Source organism: Thermobia domestica, chromosome 13 (genome assembly GCF_964235325.1).
Source record: "Thermobia domestica chromosome 13, izTheDome1.hap1.1, whole genome shotgun sequence".
In the NCBI taxonomy this organism is placed as follows: Eukaryota; Metazoa; Arthropoda; class Insecta; order Zygentoma; family Lepismatidae; genus Thermobia; species Thermobia domestica.
In genome coordinates this window covers 26,364,829-26,388,037 of record NC_137466.1, presented here as the reverse complement: position 1 = coordinate 26,388,037, position 23,209 = coordinate 26,364,829, and the positions used below count along the sequence as shown (strand labels likewise).

The 23,209-nt window shown below is 35.5% G+C and overlaps 1 protein-coding gene across 3 annotated transcripts in view; it reads left to right on the top strand.

The window, feature by feature from the left end:
• Positions 1-23,209, top strand: part of synr (BH3-only protein sayonara) — a 207,424-nt gene that overhangs the window by 42,968 nt on the left and 141,247 nt on the right. For all 3 annotated transcript variants that reach the window (XM_081735555.1, XM_081735556.1, XM_081735554.1), the window contains exon 2: positions 11,883-11,989. In XM_081735555.1, the coding sequence (XP_081591681.1) occupies positions 11,891-11,989 (99 nt within the window). In that variant the 5' untranslated portion in view covers positions 11,883-11,890. The remainder of the gene's footprint in view (positions 1-11,882; positions 11,990-23,209) is intronic.

Here is a 23,209-nt window from a genome sequence, read left to right as displayed (position 1 = left end):
TGACGATTGCAGCCTTTCAAAGGAATTTGTCCTGATCATTAAAAAGTACGTTAACTAATTCTGTCTTTTAGTGGATTTACAGTTATAATGAATGAATCTAAAAATGTGGCTGTTCATAGTGTAATTAGATGGATAATTTACTTGTTATGTACTCCAAATTCGGGTGGAACATATGGATATACATATTTATTTTTTAAAAATGTTTAATTATTTCATTACATTGGCATATTGTCATTTGTTTTCTTTTATCATTTTTTGTGATTTGGGTATTTATGATGTTCTTTTTACTTTTACGTGTTAATTATTGAAATTTGGGTTGTTAGTATGAGTTGGAAAAGAATTCCATTGATGTGCTCGATACACACCATATATTGATCCAAGTAATGTATTCAGGACAAAAATTGGTCTTTGTTATAAACTAACAATGTTTGCTCTCTCGTGCTTTTCCACTGTCAATGAATTATTATTTCTGTTTTCGAATTGAACAAGAAACCCGTTAAGAATTAAACATGAACGATGTTAGTAATTGTTTCGATTGTTAAAAACGTACAACAGGCCCTCCACTGCTCTTTTATTTTTTGTAAGTAATACTGAATGATAACTAAATAAAGAACTTTTGATTATACAGGGTGTCCAATATACAATGCAACCCGTAGTTTAGGACAGTACAACTTTTGAACCTGAAACGATAAACAAATAATGTTTATACCAAAATGAAGCCTTGTTCATGTATATATTTTTAAACTAGGAAGCAACGATTGAAGTTTACTAGAAATCACACAATGTTGCCAGATGTAACCGAAGGTGTACATCAATTTTTTTTGCACAACACGTAAATTAACTTATAATTCATATGTATGGATGTTATGTCGTTAATTTTTAGTTTGCTTAGTTGGAGTGGCTTGAAAACTATAGATCCGAAAAGAGAATTTTTCATTTCCACCAACAACTAATCGGATGGGGCCTCTATAAGGAGGAATTGAGGAAATCGTAGTTTTCAGAAATTAACACTCTGAATTGGCAACACTGCTCATGTTTCAATGCATGAAGAGGTATGTTAATTTCTGAAAACTACGATTTCCCCAGTTCCTCCTTATAGGGATCCCATCCGATTAGTTATCGGATTTTTTTTTTAAGATTATATATTTGTGTTACAGTTTCGGCTATGTAACATAGCTTTCCTCAGACACATTATGACAGAAATAGCCAATTTGGACAGCTTATATACAATCTGGATGCAAGACACCCACTTTCTCTTTACAGAACATAAACTTTTAATAGGCTCTAAAAGTAAATTTTTAATTACTGTAGTCACTTTCTCTTTTTGCGCTGTTGTGAAACTCTCAACTAGGTGTTTGTCACTTACACTTTCTATTCGCTATTGCCCATCTGCTGTTCTCCGTAGTACACCTGCTGAACAGCTCGTGTTGATCCTATTAATTCTTTCTTTCTATTTTGTCTATCATCTTTTCCCATAATTCATGTATTACAAGTCCACTAGATCAATTCATCAACTTCTCCTTCCCTTATTTCTTAATCCATTGGGCTTCTTTCCACTTTCTTATCACACTCCTTTTCTTCCTTTCTAATCCTTTTATTTCTTCCCAATCTATCTCATGTCCTGTTTCTTTAAAGTGTTTATATATTACGTTGTTCTCTCTTTTTAGTCTAGCATCATCCTTAAGTTGTTTTATCCTTTGTTCTAATCTCTTTCCTGTTTCCGCTATGTACTTCATATTGCACTCTTTACAATTAACCTGGTACATTACTCCTTCCTCTTCTTATCTCCTTTTCTTTCTTCTTTCTTTTCTCTCTGACTATTATCCTCTTTCCTCCTTTCCAGATGTTTTAATCCCTTCCTTCCTCAACAGGTTCTTTAGGATCTCCGGTTTCTCGCCCAAACTTTCAATAACAAACCATCCTTTTCGTTCTCTCTCTGTTTCTACCTCTTTTCTGCCTCTTCAGCCTCTTCTTTTAACTTCCAATATTTTCTTCTATTTTTCAAATCATCGGTCAGTTGTGGTCTTCTTCTTCCCACTTCCATTTTTAACTCTTCCATCTTTAACTCTGTGGCGTTATGAAGAAGGCAATTTCTTCGCAAGATGTGTCCAATGCAATTGTTCTTCCTTAGAAAGAAGCTAGTTAAAAGCGTTTTCTCTCCTATTCTTCGGTTGTTGTCTCTCAGTCCATTTTATTTCCTTCATCTTTCTCCAACGCCACTTTTCGAAGCTCTAAATATCTCTTTTCTAACTTCTGTAGTGTCATAAGTCTCGGAACAATGGAGTCCAATACCATAAGTATACCACTTGACGAGCTTCTTCCTTAATACAATATTAATCCTGCTAGTAAGGAGTTTCTTTCCCTGTTGAATGCCTCTTCGGCTACGGCAACTCTTTGGTGCAGTAAGCGTCGTCTCTCGTTAAAACACTTAGCAGATATTTGAAGTAATCGAACTCTTGAAGTAATCGAGTTTGTTCTACGCTGATCGGTAAAACGTGTTTACACTGACTATTCTTATAAATCTGGATTGGATTTTTTGAAGTTAATTTCCATTCCATATTGTTTCCCAGTGTCAACTATTTTATCCATCATCTCCTGTAGTCCTTCGGTTCTGGTTATTATAAACGCGTCATCTACCTACCTCACCTTATTATTAATCTGCCCGATAATCTTGAAATCTCCAACTTCAATTAATGCTTCCTTCATTAAACATTCACTGTAAATGAAATGGGGCAATATACTATATTCACACTATTGGTTTATCCTTCATTCAAGCGCAATTTAACTCGATGTCCTATGTACAATTGTGAAAGAGTCGTCGGTCTCTCCAGTTGAATCGATTTCTTTAAGGATTTACAACAAATTGGTTTAATTGAACCGGTCGAAAGCTTTTTGCCAGTTGATAAAGCAGAAACACAAATATTTCTTTACATCAAGAACTTGTTCTGATATAATTCTGATAAACCCAATAGCATCTTTGATATTTTTTCCTTTCCGGAATCCAAATTATATTCCTGTAACATCTCCTCTGTTTTACTTTCCAGTCGCCTATTCAGTATGTGCGTAATATTTCCAATGTGGGAAATAATGCTGATGGTTCTGTGATCATTGAATTTCATTGTCTGCTTTTTCTTAGGTAATCCACCATTAGAAAATCCTTTGACCATTCTCCACTCAGATAGATCTCGTTAATAACTGAAGTCAGTACTTTCATTACATTGTCACCTAATCCTTTGAGCAAATCCACTGTCGTCGTCTCCGGTCGCCTTTCTCCCTTGCATGTCTTTGGTAGCTTGTACTACTTCACTTTTCTGTATACTGGGTCCTTTTTCTTCACCATCCATCTCTCCCTCTGCTTCGATAGCAATATCTCTTATTCAGTCCTTTTCACCATATATATTATTTGTGTATTACTTCCAGATTCTAAGGATTTTTTGATATTCAGTGATTACGTGACCTTGTTGATCTTCGATTCCAAACGTGCGCATACGTTTGTTAGCTTTTTTCCTTCTAATTCTTATGCTTTCTGAACAATCAGATCACATCTGCTGCGCCATTGGAATTCCATGATTTCTTCATTTATCTATTCCACGTACTTCTGTCTATCAGTCTCTCTTCTCAATTAATTATTTAGCCTTCTGTATTTTTTTATGTCTATGGTTTCCGCCCTTCTGCGTTCTACTATCTTCTTAAGCATCGCTTCAGTTATTCGTGGTTCTCTCATTCCTCTTTCCATCTTACCAATATTGCTGTGGAGTGCATCTAAGAGTCTACTTCTGCCTCAGCGTAGAGTTATTTTCTACGCTGCCTACCAAATCACTTATTGCAAAGAATATTTCTTCAATCTCTTCTTTCACATCAGTGTTCATACTTCTCAGTCGTTCTAAGTTCCATTTTTGATTTCCCTTTCCATTTTTCTTGATTAACCTTAACTAAATTTGCACTTCCACCACCACAGATTGTAGTCCGAATCAATGTCCGCTCCTGATATTGTCTTAACATCTTGTACGTTATTCCTAAAACGTTGCTTGACGAGAAAGTAATCGATTTGGTAGCGTCTTTTATATCCTGGACTTTGCCACATGTATAGGTTTTGTTGTTGTTGTTGTTGTTTTCTTAAACCACGTATTCGTCATCACCATATCACGTTTCCTACAGAGATAAGCGTCTCATCCCATGCTTTCTTTTACGTAGTTCAAATGGTCCCACCCAATGGCGTAGCGAAGGGGGGCCCAGAGAGGTCTGACAATGTACTTTGGTACTTTGATGTTTGTAATTTTTTAAATATATTTTTATGTTTATATATTTTTTTGTTTGTAATTTTTCTATATGTACGTATAACAGCATTTGTCCCCCCTAAACACACATCCTGGCTACGCTACTGGTCCCACCATCTTACTCAAAACTCCTTCCCCTCCTATGTTGTTGAAGTATTCCATCACTGTGGCGTTGACTCCTTATGTGATACGTCATTGATCTCGTAATTCATTTCTTCTATTTCATTGTCACCGTAGTCGGTTATTGACATATACTCTTGTATTGTAACAATACCTACTGGTTTTGTAGTTAGATTTATAAGCATCAAGCAGTTATAAGCATTAGATTTACAGCATGATTTATTTCGTTTCTTATTACTATTGTGATACCATTCTCTGTCTTAACGCCACTGAATTGGAGACGGTACTGTGTAATTTCCCGATATTATATATAATCTTTTTCTGACCTTTGCTCCTCACTCAAACCCACTATGTTAACTTTAAAATTATTGATTTCCACTTCTAAATTTTCAAGTTTACTAGCACGTCGTAAAACTCCTACATTCCAGGTTTCTATACTGAAATGAAAATTATTTGACTTTCTCCTTTGGTAATTCTTCTCAGGGTAAACCCTAGCCGCAGATCTGAGCGGGAACTTATCTACTTCCCTCTGAAAGAGCCATTATTGTGTGTATTTTCCTCCTTTGTCCCCTCCTGGGGAAAAATAATATGGCAATATTGTAATTTCTTTTCTACATCTCCATGCGTTGACCACCTTGTCGTTCATCCACATTTTAGGGCAGTTTCTCCTCCTAATTAGAAGACAATGGACTGATTTCTACAAGCTCTTTAACGAGACCCTTGGTATCTGCTAGACTTATCTCGGGAATCAGTCTGTCCCCACTTGGCCGCCTAATGCGTTCTCCGCTTTCTCCCACGAGGTATATTTATACATAAAATACAAACGTTGAAGTTAAAGCAGCTGACTGAACCTAAAAAAAAGTAATTTTCCTTTAACCCTTGTACGTCCCTCGATTTTTGCATACACATAAGTTCCTCTGGGTCAAAATGGACCCATTCATTTTTTTATGTTTCAATTTGTAGTTTACACTACATTTGTACATGCAATAGCGTTGTGACTGGTCTGTGCCAAATATAACAAAAGATGGGTCAAATCTAGACAAGCGTCACTGGTGGGGGGATGTCCTCGGCTCCCTATATTTTTTAAATACATGATATATATTCCTGTCGTCCTCAAATATTTAGAAATAATTGTACAATTGTTTTATTATTCACCGAAATTTAACATGCCAGAGATGCCCTTGCATCTAGAACTAGAGATGCAAGGGTTCGTTAAAAACCGGCTTTTTTGAAAAAAAAAACTCGGTTTTTTCTGCTTCGCTTTTTGCTTGGGAAATTTTGAGCTTTTTCAAAATTTTGCTTTAAATTGATAAAGCAGACTTCGCTTCGCTTCTCTACAGCACAAAAACTCATTTAATTAGTGGTTGATGTAGGTAATAATATAAAACCTAAAATAAACCATGAATTTCGAAAAGATTTTTTTTAATTCTTAACATATTTACATTATGAATTCCTAAGGATTAACCAATAGATGTAATAATTTTTTAACCTCTTATACACAAAAGTAAGTACTTTTGTTTTAAAAAAAGTTATACACAAATAACTATCAAAATTGTATGTAATATTTTTACTTCAAAATATCACACACCCTCTTGTTGAAACAAAATAAAATAAAACATGAGAGAAATACATTTACATGATAATCTTAAAGGCTGCACATCAAGAGCTTGGTTTCGGGTGGTTCTGCACATTCTTGAAACTTTTAAGTTTTAACTTTCATATACATTGTATGGATATTTCGAACAAATTTTTCATTCATTGATCACATACGTAATAATCTGTTACCATCTATCAGGTGCTTCGGATCTGAAAAATCGGTAAAAGTCCGAATTCTATAATGCACTGACTGTTCCTTAAACTTGTTTAGAATCGGGCAAGTACCGAATTTTCTGTTCATGGATCATATGCGTAGTAGACCGTTCATCTGATCGTGTGGTTTCCTAAACTTATAACCACTATCACGGTTTACCCAGTCCTGAAGGTTTCTGAATTTTTAACGACAGGAATTAAATTTTTTGTTAAAAAAAATATGGAATACATTTAAGAAGAGTGGAAAGAATCAATCACTGTTTCAATTCACAAGAAAGGCGACAAAACTTATTGTAATAATTAACGAGGCATTTCTCTTAACATTCTACTAACAAGATTGATTCCATACGCAGATGAAATTATTGGAGATTATCAGTGTCAATTTAGGGAAATCGATCAACTATCGACAGATATTTACTATTCGATAAATACTCGAAAAGAAATGGGAATATATTACCCAGTACATCAGCTGTTTATTGATTTTAAAAATGTTTACGACTCGGATAGGAGGGAAGTATTGTAGAATTCTTACAGAATTCGGAATACCGAAAAAGCTAGTTAGATTAATTAAAATGTGTTTAAATGAACCCCAGAGTAAAGTCCGAGTAGAAAAATTCTTGTCCATGAGCTTCAACGTCGAGAATGGTCTAAAACAAGGAGATGCGTTATCGCCATTATTATTCACCATTGTTCCGGAGTACACTATAAGGAAAATTAAAGATAGCAACCAGGCCCTAGAGCTCAATGGTATTCACCAGGTTATGACGTATGCTGGTTATGTAAATTTAATAGGGAATGATAGGAAAACAATAGAAAGAAATGCATAGGCCTTACTAAACGCTTGCAGCGACATTGGTTTAGAAGTAAATACATGGGAGTTCACCGGGATCGTAATACGGCAAATTGTGGATGTGCTAAAATATCAAATGATACTTTCTACAAAGTGAATACTTTCAAATATCTAGGATCAATATTACCAGTTCACAACCATATCCGCAAAGAAATTAAATGTCGACTGATATCAGGAAATTCGTGTTATTATTCAGTTCAAAATATTTTGTCGTCGCGAATTCTGTCGAGAAATTTAAAGCTTAAAATATATAAAACTATAATCATGCCTGTTGTTTTGTATGGTTGTGAAACATGGTCGCTTGCATCGTAACAGGTCACCAATCTACAATAGAATATCTTATATATCGACAATTAGAACTTTATAGAAAATGATCAATTAGTTTTGCAGATTTTTATGATCGTGATGACCATTCCTATAAGGAAGTTTTACTATTATTCTTCAATCAGGATTCCACCCCTAAAACAAAACAAAGAAATTTGACTATTATTACATTACTCATTTGTTCTGGAGTATGCTATAAGTAGAGACGAAATTTTTCGTTCATGTGATATGCGCGAAACGTTAAAATAATGCGTATATATTTCAGGAAACCTCAAACTTTCCGTTTCAGAGCCAGAAATCACGTTTATATTATCGCGAATTCGGTATTACTTGCGATAAATGCGAATGAAAACGAAAATGTGGAATTCTTGTTAATTATTGCTAATAATAACTAAAAAGCACTTTGCAATATTATTCAACTTAAAAAACGTTGCATTTACGAAAAAGCTCTTCGAGTTGTTTGATCCACAAAATGTTTCACTCCATAAAGATGTAGACAAAAAGACATCAACAAAACTGAGCTGTTGTTTAAATCCTTGACTGTGGTGAAGATGTTCATGATCTGTTGGTTGCTTACCGTGAATTTAAAAGTAAAGTTATTGAAGTTCTCAACAGTGAGGATAAGGAAGTTGACATTGCATCATTAAACAGTTTAAAAGTTACCACAGGTCTTTTGCTGTCAGCTTGTTACTTTGAATACAATTGCTAGTCTCGAGTGTTGATGCCGAGAGATTCTTTTCCAAGTATAATATGATTGTTACTGGCATGAGAACAAACTTAAAAGAAGAATTGATAATGTCTTGCGCATGTTACCTTTAACTAAGGACGACTTTAGAGGAAGTGTTTAATTTTTTGCATTAATTTCTATATTTCAGTGAATACATTAGCCATAATGTGCACCTAATCAAGATATACCCTCATTCTTGCATTAGATTCACTTTACTATGAAAAATATTCTGTTTACAAGTACCATAATTTAAAAAAAACTTATACTATATTTTTTAAAAAATCAATGCGACATAAATGCCAAGATTTTGATAATTGATGCTACAAAATATCAAACTTGTTGCGAAAAAGTTTTGCCTCTAACTATAAGAAAAATCAAAGAGAGTAACCAGGGGCTAGAGCTATGACGTAAATATAATGAGGGGATGATAGGAGAATAATAGAAAGAAATACAGAGATGTTATTAAACGCTTGCACAGACATGGGTTTTAAAGTAAATGCAGAGAAAACTAAATACATGCGAGTTCACCAGGATCGTAATACTGCCTCCGTCAAAATATCAGATAACACCTTCGCAAAATATCTGGAGTCACTCTTAACAGACCAAAACCGCATCGGTGAAGAAATTAAAATGTCGGCTGAAAGTAGAAAATACTTATTATTCAGTTCAAAAGCTTTTGTTGTCGCCAGTTCTGTCGAGTAATTTGAAGCTTAAAATATATGAAACGATAATCATCCTGTTGTGCTGTATAGTTGCGAAACATTGTCGCTTACTCTGAGGGAAGAAAGCAAATTGAAAGTATTTGAGAATAAAATCCTGAGACGAATATTCAGACTCAAGAAAAACGGGAATGATGAATGGCGGAAACTTCATAACAAGGAACTGCATAATTTAAACCGTTTACAAAACATTGTTAGGGTCATCAAGTCTAGGAAGCTTACACTGCCAGCACATGTAAAGAGAATCAAAGAAAGTAGAAACGCTTTCAAAGTTTTAACTGGAAATTCAATCGGAAAACGACCATTAGGAAGACCTAGGCTCAGATACGCTCGTAGGAGGACAATATTAAGATGGATGTCGCAGAAATAGGAATGCAAAGTAGAAACTGGATCCAGTTTGGTAAGGACAAAAATCAAGATAGCTTTTCTATGTACGGCATTAAACTTCCGAGTTCCATGGGCCATACAGTTACGTAGTTAGGGTTACTTTACCCTCTACACGCTTAGGGTAAAAAAAAAATGGTATATGAGATTCTTGCTACAAAATACGGATCTCTTCACTTGCATAAATTTAATGCAGGGTACACAGAAGGAAGGCGATAGCGCTGGAGGGCTCTCACGTGATAGATTTCATTTTATGCACATTTCGTTTGAACATCTGCCCACCCATAATTGTTACACACTTTCAATGATGTTTTCTTTTAATAATGCAGGTAGAATTTAATAACGTTTGCCGAAGGAAATACTCTGCATGATCTTTTCTTTTTCTCGATCCAAATAAAAATCAGAATCAACGAAACATAATTTGTATTGCAACTAGTTTTAAAATTAGGCATTCCCTCCCTGTAGACAAACAGATCGTCATATGTCAAATGATTCTCGGGACAGTTTATTTCAAAATTTCGCTTACTGATTTCATCTAACAAAGCTATTATGTTGTCAGTTTCAAATTATTCACAGTAACAATGAGTTAATTAAGCCAACCGCTAATGAATTTCTTGCCTACGTGATAAAGTTTTAAACCTATTTTTCTCTTCTACGGCGAATAAAAATATTTTACAAGTATTCTACTAAAAAATGAAATGAAATCTTTGAGTTTTACGTCCCACGGTTATGCCGGTTAGGCTAAAGGAGACGATGATTATGAGAAATGAATGAAATGGTGGAATGAAAAAAGTAGGAGGAAACTGGAGAACCCCGAGAAAACCCACGCACACGGTGTTTGTCCACCACAAAGTTCACTTGGCAGGAGCAGGGTTTGAACCGGTGATCCCATGCACCAGAGATGAACGCTCTACCACTGAGCCACCGCGGCCCAGTATTCTACTAAAGAAAAAGTGAAATATTGCTATGTAAGATGTTAAGGAAAGAACAGAAAAGAAGAAATAAAAAATCATCACTCTGCCCCTACAAATTGGAAGGCATGTGATACTTTTGTCTCACTTTCTGAATTTACAGGATGTTGAAGAAAGGAATATCCAAAACCAGATCCTTGTATGCCCGTTTTCTTGGCAGGTAAATGCACCAAACTTCCCTGACAGCTGAATGTACAGAGTCAGAATTTAAGCTCTGCATCCCAAGAGATTAATCACGCATTCTCGAAGTCAACCAGACAATGGCGCTATACACTTTGGAGTAACGAACTCAACTTTTTATCATTCAAGAGCAAGGGTGCCCATCAGGGGGCAAGGTGGGGCGATTGCCTCCCTTTAGAGGAAATTGTGCTTCGGAAGATCGGAAACCCAATAGATTGTTTTAGAATAGTTACAGCAAAATTTGAGACTACATTTGAAATGTCGCTAATACTTGCCCTTCCCCCTTGGAAATCGCAACATGGGCGCCCTTGTTCTAGAGTACTATAAAAATATCAACAGCCTGATCATGATGTTGACTATGTGTCTTGTTTGTCCTTGTTTCTCCCCATACTGGTTGTAGAATGCTCATCAAAATATTTCCCAGATATTGTTGCATTTGTAGTACAGTTGCACGATCAAAATCCGTTGCACCAGGTGTATTTTACCATCTATTGGTTGACTTTGAGAATCATGGATTATCCCCTTGATATAGTGGTGAAATCTTGAACACTTTGTACGGCTATACGGGAAGTTTAGTGCTTTTACTTACAAAGAGAAGAGAAATATAAGGATTTGTTTTTGGAAAGTTCTTTCTCAAACAACCTGTAAAAAAAAAATGCCTTTAAAGTTAAAATTCACTAAAATCCCTAAAATTAACTAAAATTCACTTAAGTCAGAGAAAAGGATTCTGCGGGAGGCTATTTCGCCGCCACTGGTAAGGGAGTTTTAGTACGTTTATAAAGCATATCATCACACAAAGACTACTTGTGTATCGTCATGACTTTTTTTTCTTTAATCGTGAGAAATCATCAACTGGATATGACTTGTATCTGTACTGTATCTATTGATTACATACCGGTACCTTTCCAGTAAGAATAGGGAAAGGAAGCTCTTATTACAGGTTTTGTTTGAACCGTTAGAGGAAAGACGCGATAATTTATATGTGGGAACTTTGTTGCTGCACAGAATATGTACATGGCAATCACTTTTACGATTTCAATATGGAGAATGCAAAAGGGCCAGCTCCGAGAAAGAGAGGGTAACAAAATATTGTCCGCACTGGAGGACCTACTTACTTCCCTATGAAAATAGAGAAAAGTTTTAACATCCGGCTGAACAAAAAAATGAAAAAAGACAGAAGTCATTTTACATATACTAATAGATTATACTTGATCAGTAAAGATAATACATGAGATAAAACACGCAAAGGAAACACTTAGTAGATAAGAGTTATTTTATTTCTTATTTTCCTATCTTAAATTTATGAAGTATTAATAGATGTGAAAGCAATGATGTTATTTTCTAACTCAACGGAAAACAAGATAAAATCTAAGCTCATCGTAACTGGTATGTGCATGGAATTTATGCGAACTTCATGACGAAATTTGTGTTGCATCTTCAACAAAAACTTATAGGTTCAAATATCGTTCAACTATTACAATGGCTTAGAAAAGGCACATTAAATGCAATTCTATTTTGTAGGCGTCCTGATGCGCCATGATCCATGGAACAACTTCCATGACATGGGCTGCGGTACCAGCGGTCAAGAGAAGGAGTGGCCCCCAGATCAAGTTCCCAGTATGGGCATAGTAAGTAACATAATCTTTCTATACACTATTATCAGATTTAAAGTTTTGTTATTCTGCAATTAACATATTCTAAAATGAAAAAATAGTTAGATCTTGATCTTTTACATATTTTACATGCGGTAGGTTACAATCATTTACTGACCTTCCGCAACAACTGTTTACGGAAGTCCATGTTTTTCGACCATGTTTACATATATTGGTGTAAAGGGTTTTAAAAAATGTTAAGAAAAAAACATCAAAACTGACACTATTATGTGATAGTTTGATAATAAATTCGGAACTATGTGCATCCCATTACACACAAGAGTACGAAGTGGATGATTATGAGGGCTTGTTTTAAAGTTCGTAACCCAACCCAGAAGGAGTGTATGTGAAACGATGAAATTTTACAGTGTTATTCTACATATTCCCCACGAAGTTCAATACATTTCCTTGCACGGTGCTCCAATTTTTGCAGAACAGTTAAAAAATTCTGAAAACTGTTCCTCGCGCTATTCCGTAGCACGTCACCTTATCAGATCCAAAATGACGTTCTTTCAAGTGTTGTTTAAGTTTGGGGAATCAGTCTGTCGGAGCTAGATATAGAGAATAATCAGGATGATCTCGACATTGAACCCCTAGATCATGCATGTCAGCTCGATGAGGAGGAGCATGGTACTGAAGGACAGATTATTTTATTTTATTTTAATTAATTAATTAATTATTTTTTTGCGCCGTTGCACTTTCTGTTTGTTTTTCGGTTTGTAAGTAATACATTAAATGTTCAACCCTTGGGCATGTAGTCTATGAGTACGATTCCATCCTTATCCCAGAAGAATGTTGCAAACACTTTCCCAGCCGACTTCTGTCTCTTGAACTTCTTTGGACGAGAGTAACCTGAGTGTCACCACTCTATTGACTTGTTTCGTTCTAGAATTGTACCGGTACAAACACGTTTCGTCCATGATTACTACTTGTGGTAGAAATTAGTCGGCATTGCAAGCAAAATGAAAGATTATCCCCTCGATGCCCTCGCTCTTTCACGGTTTTCATCTGCTGACAATTTTTGAAAACTCATTTTGTCGAGAGCTTGCGCATGCCCAAAGCATTATGAATTATACTACCGACGCGTTCCCCAGAAATGCCCACAATCTCTACCACACGTTCTGCTGAGATACTGCGATTTTAAGAATAGTGTCATTTATTTTATCCACGATTTTGGAAACAAATACTTTTTTGGTTTTTCTGCACGTGGAGCATTATAAATGTGTTGAGAAATCGCGACGTTCAAACTTTGGCACTCACTTCTTCACCACTGCATATAATGGAGGAGAATCCTGTAGTGTTTGCTGATTTCCTCATGAATTTGCTTCGGTGACTTCCTTAGTGAAACAAAAAGTTGATGACAGCTCTGATCTCGACGTTCGTGGAATTCACAGGTTGGCACACATGATCACTTCAGGGTCCTGAAAAACACAAACGAAGTTCGTTATTAATATGAAAATTTGTATTTCTACATACAGAAAGATGTTTAAAACGGTACAATTTCATAATTGCACGAGCACTTCTTGTGGGTTGGGCATGATTATTTCAGCAGCCTCTAGTTAGTAATTTAGTTGTTTAATCATTTTAATATATTGATAATATTGATTTATATATTGATAAGATTTATATATTTAATATATTGATAAGAATCATTTGTTGTAAGCAGTGTTGCCACACTTGGTACAATTGTACCAAATTCAGCCCTTTTTGTCATTCATCGGCCCGTTGGTACCACGCTAGCATTTTCAGCCCCTTTTGTGAAGAAGTTGGTACAATTCTACCCAATTCAGTACCATTTGACAAATACTTGCCACATTTTCAAAAGTGTCAGTTAAATTTTTCCTACATCTCACGTTACTCATACTGTCTGTTGGACTCTTAAAAAATGCTTTTGAACATTCATTTCTGTGACGTTACACCGCATAACGCTACGAACTTTGTGTAGAAAATTCACAATTCGAACTATACCGGAAAACAAATGACGCTAGGAGTGCATCCGCGGCACGCATGAAGGAGACGAGAAAGAAGCAGAGTGGTAAAAATTTTAGTCGTCCTAATTAAAAAAAAAAAAAAAAAACTTTCTTGATTTAAATTATTGAAAAAGGGGGGTGTTATAGAACTTTACTTCTGTTACTTTCATGTTATAGAGCCATGTATTACACTCAGGGGTAAAAGTGGATCTGAATAAGTAGGGGAATGCATGACGTCACGCCGTCCCGTGTGCCTATCTTTGCCCATTGTAATTTTTTAGAAGTGGGGGACGCCAGAGATATTTTCTGAAAGTGGGGAGACGGCGTTCCCCCGCGTTCCCCGATACTTTTACCCTCGATGGTATAAAATAATGAATTCAGCCCTTTTTGTTTCAATTTGGTACTATTTTTCAGCCCACTCCAGAGCTAGGACTGTGGCAACACTGGTTGTAAGTATTAAACATGTTAAATAAACATATAACATATGAACCCGTATTAAGTGCCAAGAGATAGTTTGGGAGCCGTGCTCTCATTTGCCCTCGTTCCATGGCTACACCCCTGGAGATCAATCGTAACAGCTTAGTGCTCATATTAAATATTTTTCTGTGCAGACTTGTGTGTCTATTCAGCCTGGGTTTGTTTCTAACAGAGAAATAAAATGTATATCGCGTTTAGAAGTTGGTAAACAAATTAACTTTTTCTTATCTTATACAGAGAAAGAAAAATTAACGGCGAGTAGAAAAAAATGAATAAAAAAATTAAACGCGATTCACACGTACTCGGGGTACAGATAGTTCTTTCCGTTTTTATTTTTTATATCAATTTATATTTTTCAGTAAAATTTAATATATATATATATATATATATATATATATATATATATATATATATATATATATATATATATATATATATATATATATATATATATATATATACTTTTTTTTATAAATTTGGGGTTAAATCTATTTGGTAAAGCATTTTACGGTATTGTTGCAGAAGTTATCCTATTTTAAAATAATTAAATTTAATCAATAGTCTTTTATTTCCAATTAAATCGTAAAAATGTTAAATTGGAAAAATGTCCATACTCTAACGACAACTATAAGTCATGTATGTAAGCAATAACAAACTTATTAATTTGACCGTTAATACAGTGGTGCCCACCCCCCATTATGTCCATGGCGCACCCCCCCCCCCCAATTGTCTACCCGTAGGTGTTCTTCCATGAAGAAAATCTTCTTTTCGATTAATTTTTACACTTCCTCAAACATATTTATACAGATTTTTACACCCCCAAATATTTCAATGACGCACTTTGCGTCATAGCCCCCCCCCCTTGTGGGCACCCCTGGTTAATAGCAATTAGAATGATGCACTCGAGTCGTTAGAATGATAGCCTCGATGTTGACGTCCCCATTTATCCCCTTACTTATTACTCATTACCAGTAAGTACGCCAGAAATTTTTACTTAGGGGGTGTTCAAAATAAAAGGGGGGTGCTCTTCGAATAGTGATATAATTTTTAAACAAACTCAAAGAAGAAAACAGTATATTTTGTTACGCAACTATTGCAATATTATTATTATTATTATTATTATTACTAATACTAATACTACTAATACTACTACTACTACTAATAATAATAATAATAATAATAATAATAATAATAATAATATCAACTCTTTGCAGTGGTAGGTTCAAAAAAGTAAGTTCACACATTTGAGCATTTATTATTATTATTAAACTAAGTAATATAGTGAAACCTCTCAAAACGGACATCGATGGAACCGATCATTTGTCCGTAAATGAGAGGTGTCCCTAAAAGGAAGGGTTCTCTCTCATAACACCACATCACACATATTTATGGCATGGAAAAATAAGAAAGTTTGTCCTCTTACGAAGATGTCCACTATTGAGAGATGCCCGTTAAGAGAGGTTTCACTGTATTAGGAATTAACCTCCACTATTTTACCTAGTAATTACATGTGAATTGATTACATACGAATTATTGTAGTCTAATTATTTCGCAAAATTCTGCTATTATTTCTATTTATTCACCCCACAAATTTTAGTGGGTGATTTTTTTTTTTCAAAATATTAATTGGGAAAAAAATCCTTCGTCCCACGCTGAAATCACATTCGTTTAGTAATTAATACTGTACATAGTTCCAATTTCATTTCATTTAATATTCTAACCCTGTTGTTAACCCTTAATTGTTCTAATATTATTTGATCTCTTAATCTCCCTTCCTGCCCCATCCTGGCTACGTTATTGGCTCTGAAAATCTTTCATAAGAAAATTATTCATTGATTTAGTTGTTTTCCAGAAATCCAGTTTTCCAATTTACAAATATGTTGTATCTTTCTGTTTTGTCTTCTTTAATATACCCTAGTTTTAATAATCCCAGGGCTCATAGTGGTCTGATCTCTTGTTAATAGTAGAAAAGTGACCAAAAGTGGCCAAAAGCACACAAAAAAGTGACCAAAATCTCATCATGCCCCCTTTTTCCTTTGTCAATTTCTCCATCACCTCTCTCTTTGTTTGTTCTTTTGTTTCTTCTTTACTTCGTTTTGAGCTTCCTCTTTTCTTAGGTTTTCAAAGTATGCTTTGTAGTTACGGTAAGCAGACTTAGCAGATGTAAACAGCTTCTTAGTAAGTGGAACCATTTCTGGTCTTTTTCCGATTTTTTTAATCCCAGACATTATATTTAACTTCGCATTAAAAGTACTCAAAAACGTGAAATATTCAAATGCATCACCTACTCTTAAGGAGAACATACAAGAAGCATAACACAAGACGAACATGATGAACCACACAAACACACTCACATAACGTTGAACGGAGCGTTAACTATTACGAGAGAAAACTAAAAGATTATTATGATAGAAGAAAGAATAGACACAGAAGGGTTCTCAACCCCACCTTGAGAGCTTAAGCATCCACCAACCGTCCACTGTGCTTTAGAAAGAATAAAAGCTGAAGTGAGAATAAAGCTGACCGTTTCACATGTAGGAGCAACTTCTGAAGCTTTCAGAAGAGTAATGAGTAACAAATTTCTGCCTTTTTCCATTTGTTTTTATATTTTTCTTAGAAAACTGCCAATGCAAAACATAAATCACATGAGAAAGTCACTTTACCTCTCAAAAAAGTAACTTTTAGTGACAAATTTTTAAAAAAAGGTAACTTTTAGTGACCAACTTGAAAAAAAAAGTAAATTTTAGTTTAAAAAAGTGACTCGCTATGAGCCCTGTTCCGCTCAATGAATTTACGTGAATAAAAATATACTTTACAAAAATTAAGCTAGCGCCAAATGCGTTCCTGCATAACACTAGACTCAGTTTAAAAAATATATAATTCTTACTTCGACCGATCTCTTCATTTCTAAAAACGTCTTGACTATACCCTTGTAACGTCCGTCCGTTGATACACCACTTGCAGAGCAGGCTCGAAGCCAGCCACAGAGCTTTGGGGTCCATGCATATGTTAGGAGGGGTCAAGTCATTAAAAATTCTCTTATAAATATCTAAATTGTGCATTTTGTATTGAGCTCTGGACTGGACATGAAAAATTTAGGGAGGGCCAGGCCCTCCTTAGCTCCCTTCTGGTTGCGAGCCTGTTCTAGAGTAGCACTTACCAACTGAATCTGGTGTAGACTTATTATTATATTGTCACATTTTTCCTTATTGAGGGGGAGGTAGGTGAATAACAGCTCAAGACGTTGCTAATTTCAGTAATCTGCATCTGTCCATCAATCTCTTTTCTCGGAAACGACCGCGGAGCCCAGGAGGGTAGGTATCAGCGGTCTGTTTTGTCAATTGTTTCGATCCTAACACCGCCCGAAACAATGAGGTCATGTGGTTCTCGAAGCCATACATGAGAACGAGGTCGCTTCGTATTTTGAAGTGAAATAAATAAATAAGAATACTGCCTTCTTTCCTAAACGCTAAACCTTTTTTAACTTGATGTAATAAATAACCTATATGATACTGATTGATACAATTGGATTTGGGGGAGTATTCCTTTTCCATCCAGGGGTGTGTGAAGAAATTTGGAGGGGTGTTAGGGGGGTGTTAGGGGGGTGTTGGAGGTGTGTGTAGATTACTCCCTGCTCATTACAATGATGCACTGATATGCTTTACCTTTATCAATAGGCAAAAGTATATACATATAAAGGATGTCCCATAAAGAACGCAACTTTTAAAATGCCCACTATTTCTGTTCTAGTAAGTTGGCATTACTGAACGTTACACGATTTTCATCTGTCTTTGTTGCTACTACTTTATCGGAGCGCCGAATAGCGCATAATCGTGATATGTTTTCTGTACGGGTAGGAATAGCGCGTTTAACGACGGAACAGTGTGTTGGCGTATTGAAAACTTATTACAAATGAGGTGAATGTTGTGCACAAACTGTTCGCAAACTCAGATCACGATCATGCGCTATTCGACGCTCCCTGATGCATGAAAATGGTGTAACATTCAGTGCTGCCAACCTATTAGAGCAGAAATGGCGGACATTTCAAAAGTTGCGTTGTTTACGGGTTCCCATATATGAGACTGTTCCATAATATGTGTAATTTTCTGCAGCGCTGGAAGAAGATGAAGTTTCCGTACTATTAATATGAAATTTGGCATTCTTATCTAAAAATCTTTGAATTTTTTAAATTTCAAAAGTAAATAAGAGAAATTCACTATTTAGTCCCTCTCTTGGGGGTGTAAACACAAGGTTAAATTTCATGTTTAATTAACAAATTCAATGTTAAATTTTGGAAGCAATTTTCTCCAATAATTATTGCTGAGGATTTTGGGTCAAATGCGTATTATTTGTTACAAAATGCAATAACAATCATCCAAAATGCTAGCGAAGTCATCTCAAACATAATGTTGGGTAAGGCTTCCCCTTTAAGGGGGGGCTAGGAGCGCAAAAGATGGTGAGTGGAATATTATCAAAATCCCAAATCTTATTTTGCGAACGCCAGTAAGCATCAGATTAATCAGTAATCACAAGTGTCAGAATTAATAATTCGATGAACCTTGCATAACTGATATGGGGCTACAGCCCACTACTAAAAATCACATTAAAAATTCACCATAAATATCCTGAACGAGACATGCCTGAGGAAGCTATTTTTGGATCAACTATGCTAAATTTTCTTGTTATTGTGATAAAAAGATATGTGTTTTTAACATGGAATGATACTTTGGTCGTCGCGAATCCTGTCGAGGAATTTGAAGCTTAAAATATATAAAACGATAATCATGCCTGTTGTTCTGTATGGTTGTGAAACATGGTCGCTTACTCTGAGGGAAGAACAAAGACTGAAAGTATTTGAGAACAGAATCCTGAGAAGAATATTCGGACCCAAGAGGAACGAGAATGCGGAATGGCGGAAGCTTCATAACGAGGAACTACATAGATTATACGGTTTACCCAACATTGTTAGGGTCGTCAAGTCTAGGAGGCTTAGGTGGGCAGGTCATGTAGCTAGAATGGAAGAAGGTAGAAACGCTTTCAAAGTCTTGACTGGTAGACCCATAGGAAAACGACCATTAGGAAGACCTAGGCGCAGATGGGAGGACAATATTAAGATGGATCTCGCAGAGATAGGAATACAAAGTAGAAACTGGATGCAATTAGCTAAGGATAGAAGTCAGTGGAGAGCTTTTGTGAACGCGGCACTGAACCTCCGGGTTCCATAGGCCATAGAGTTAGTTAGTTAGTTAGTTAGTTATGATACTTTGGTAATGTAATGCTTTAGGGGGCACAGTAGACGAACATAAGAGGTGGATGTTTATAAATATTCCAAATGTTATTCCTGAAATGCCAGTGAACGTCAGATCAATCATAAATTTCGCAGAATTAATATTCTCATTTCCCTTGCATGTGCCAGTGATTATTGTGGGGCCACAGGCCCCTTCCAAAAATCACATTAAAACTTCACGGTAAATATCCTTAGTAGAGACAGATGGGAAGAAACTTTTTTTTGTCAATGAATATAAAATTTGTTGTTATTGTAGCAGGGCCTAAAATTGAGTGGAGTACTCCACACTTTGTGGAACTGTAGGAAAGGAGTGTGGAACCATAATTCTTAAAGTGTGGAGTGGTATTAATGTGAGTACCTTACTTTTCTCGGATTATGCATTTAAACGCGTTTAGTGTGTCACAATGTCTTACTGATTCAATACATTCATTATCCAATGGGTTACTCAATTCCATATAACTGCCTGTATATGGCATTAAGCCAGAGTTAATACGTATAGATGTCTCCTAGATGGCACGGAAAATCATAGCCAATTTTGAGTGAAGGAACTTTTTAACTATATTTAGTTTTCAAACGTTTTCAATCACATTCATATAGTTTTAAAATATGCAACTAACTGCACGTTTATCTGTTGTTTCAATAGGACATTACACTTTTCCGATATAATGAAATGTGTTATTTTGTAGATAAAAATTACACGATCCTTTGAACAAGTTATAGAAATATGTACTACCAGAAATAACATACATCAATAACCGCCAAAAATTTAGCCGAAGCACAGCGTTACGAAAATCAGTAGAAAGAGCAATGTTTCCCAGAGTGACTTCGATATTTACTGATAGTGAAAACATGAATACAGGAGAACACAAAGGAATGTGAAAATTATTAACTGATGAAAGAGTTGCTTCAGGTGACACGTTGCCTCTGAAAATTTGGTGTGCTGCCCATCGCATTAATTTAGCAGGGAAAGATGTCACCAAGAATGTCCAAGAAGTTTCATCTCTCATATAAGCAGCATGTGGACTATGTGCTTTCTATCACTCTTCAGGGCAGCGAACGAAAGGTTTAACGATGGTAGCTTCAGATAATAACTTAGAAGATTTGCACTACTCAGAATATTTTGACGTCAAGTGGACAAAGTTTTCATTCAGTATGCTCACTACTCTCCTAAAAAATTGGTATCCAAGCTGGCTTTACTTGTAAACGGAAAGCAATGTATGTAATGAAGCCAATGGTCATCTGCGTAAATGGATAGAAGTAGATCGCCTTCATCTTCTGTGTTGTGACAGGCGCTCTATATGTTTTCAAGAACTGCCAGCAGAAGTTTGAGAGTGATGAAATGTTCCTTTTGGTCATAATAACAAATAAAAATAGAACTATAGCACAATTGGAGAGTATGAAAGAGAAACCTCTGTTAGGCGGGTGGGGAAAAGGTTTTTAAACGAACGTGTGCAAGAGAACGTCAACGGAGAAATACAGTACTCATTACATGGTACTCAACTTCATCGTAACACACGTCGCAATAAATCCCATAACAAATATGTCAGTGAGAAAAGAGATTTTACTGTAGTAGCGATTGTCCTGGATTCCATAATTAACATTGTTAGTCAGCGTTTGCTGTATGAAGACAGTATTGTTGCTTTGGAGCCTTTGCGTGTTTTGCAAGAGGATGTAACTGATGATGCCTTAAGAGAATGCCACAAAGTTTATTGTCTAAATACAGATCTTTTGCAGTGCGCAATGCAATATAGAGAGGCATCATCGTGCAGTATGTTGAAAGGTCAGGACGCTAAAAGCCTTCTCATGAAAATCTGTGGAAATCAGTCATTTCATGCTCTGTCAACAAGTCTAGCCCGAGTTGTTGCTTCGAAACCATCTTCTTCCGATGTTGAAAGATTTAAGTGACTACAACATATTGAAAACAGGTAACAGACTCTCTTTAGCTCCCACTACTGTGAAAAACTACCTTCACGTTAATATAAATATGGGTCCGTTGCAAGATTTTAGCCCAATCCCTGCTGTTATGAAATGGCTGGCCAGAAAGGAAAGGCGTTTTGAAGCTGGTAGCAAGTCAAAGGAACAGCCCAGTATAACGGTGTATTTGCTTCGGCAGAAAACAGACTGGGACAGCGTGATGATCACGGAAAAATGACAGTGAAATTCTTATGTAAGAAAAAGTTACTTTTTTCTTCCAGTGTGACTATTTTTCTTACCGGTTTGTTTCCTGTATTTTATGGTTTAGTACAATACAATTAAATATGTATCCTAATGTGCGTTTAATTTTGTGTGCTCTGAATGCCAAAATTTTCCTAATAATAATAATAATAATAATAATAATAATATTTTTCTGGTCGCAGGTAAACATGATGTACTGGACAGAACACTGATTATATGTCTAAACAAATGCTGACTAAACTAGTTTTTCTATACTATATATAATTTTTACCAGTGTGGAGCTGTGATTTCGTTGAATTTTAGGCCCTGTATTGTAGTAAAAAGGAAAGCGTTTTCGTAGGGGTGTACGTACAGGGAGAGTACCATAAGCATTTGCATCTTTATAAAAAAATCCAAATTTTATTCGGAAAATATCAATGAGCATCAGATTAATCACAAAATTAATATTCCGATACTCCTTGCATGTGCCAGTGCCTGATATGTGGCTACAGCTCCTCTTCTAAAAACCACAAAAATTTACCATAAGTTTCTTTAGAAGGGACATATCAGAAGAAGCTATTCTACAAAACAAAAAAATCAAATAATTTGAAATTTGGCGCTACGTAGTAAGGACGTATTGCTTTTTTTTTTTTTTTTTTAATCTGGAATATTATTTTGGTATCGTACCTTCTTTGGGGGCAAAGGGAGCGAAGCATAAGATGGAGGATGTTTGTGAAAATTACAAATTTTATTTTGAAAATGCCAATGAGCGTGAGATGAGTCACAAATGTCACAGAATTAGAATTGCGATGCTCGTTGCATGTCCCAGTGACTGATATGGGGCTACAGCCCCCTTCCAAAAATCACAAAATTTCATGATAAATATCCTTAGCAGGGACATGCGGGAAAAAGGTAATTATGTCATAATTAATTTATAATTTGTCATTATTGCAAAGAAATTGTCTTAAATCTCTAAATCTGCTGTAAATGAACATCTGTCAGTGTAACTAATTATGCAGATAGCTTTGTTGTTGTGGCGTCACTTAAATATAGCTAAAGATTTTTATTTTTATTTTTAAAGATGAATTAAGACTCTTTGTAGAGCAGAAAATCACATACACAAAAATCACAACGTATTTTCTACACACTTAAGCAGAACAAGCTAGAAATAGAACACAAAATGACAATGGAAAATGTAGCAGGAACAAAAACTTAATGAAAAGTAAGATTTTAAAAACTATAAGCCTGGTAGGTGAGCTTTAAGTTTCAATATTGTTTGCTTTATTCATGAAAAAAGGCGTAAATTTT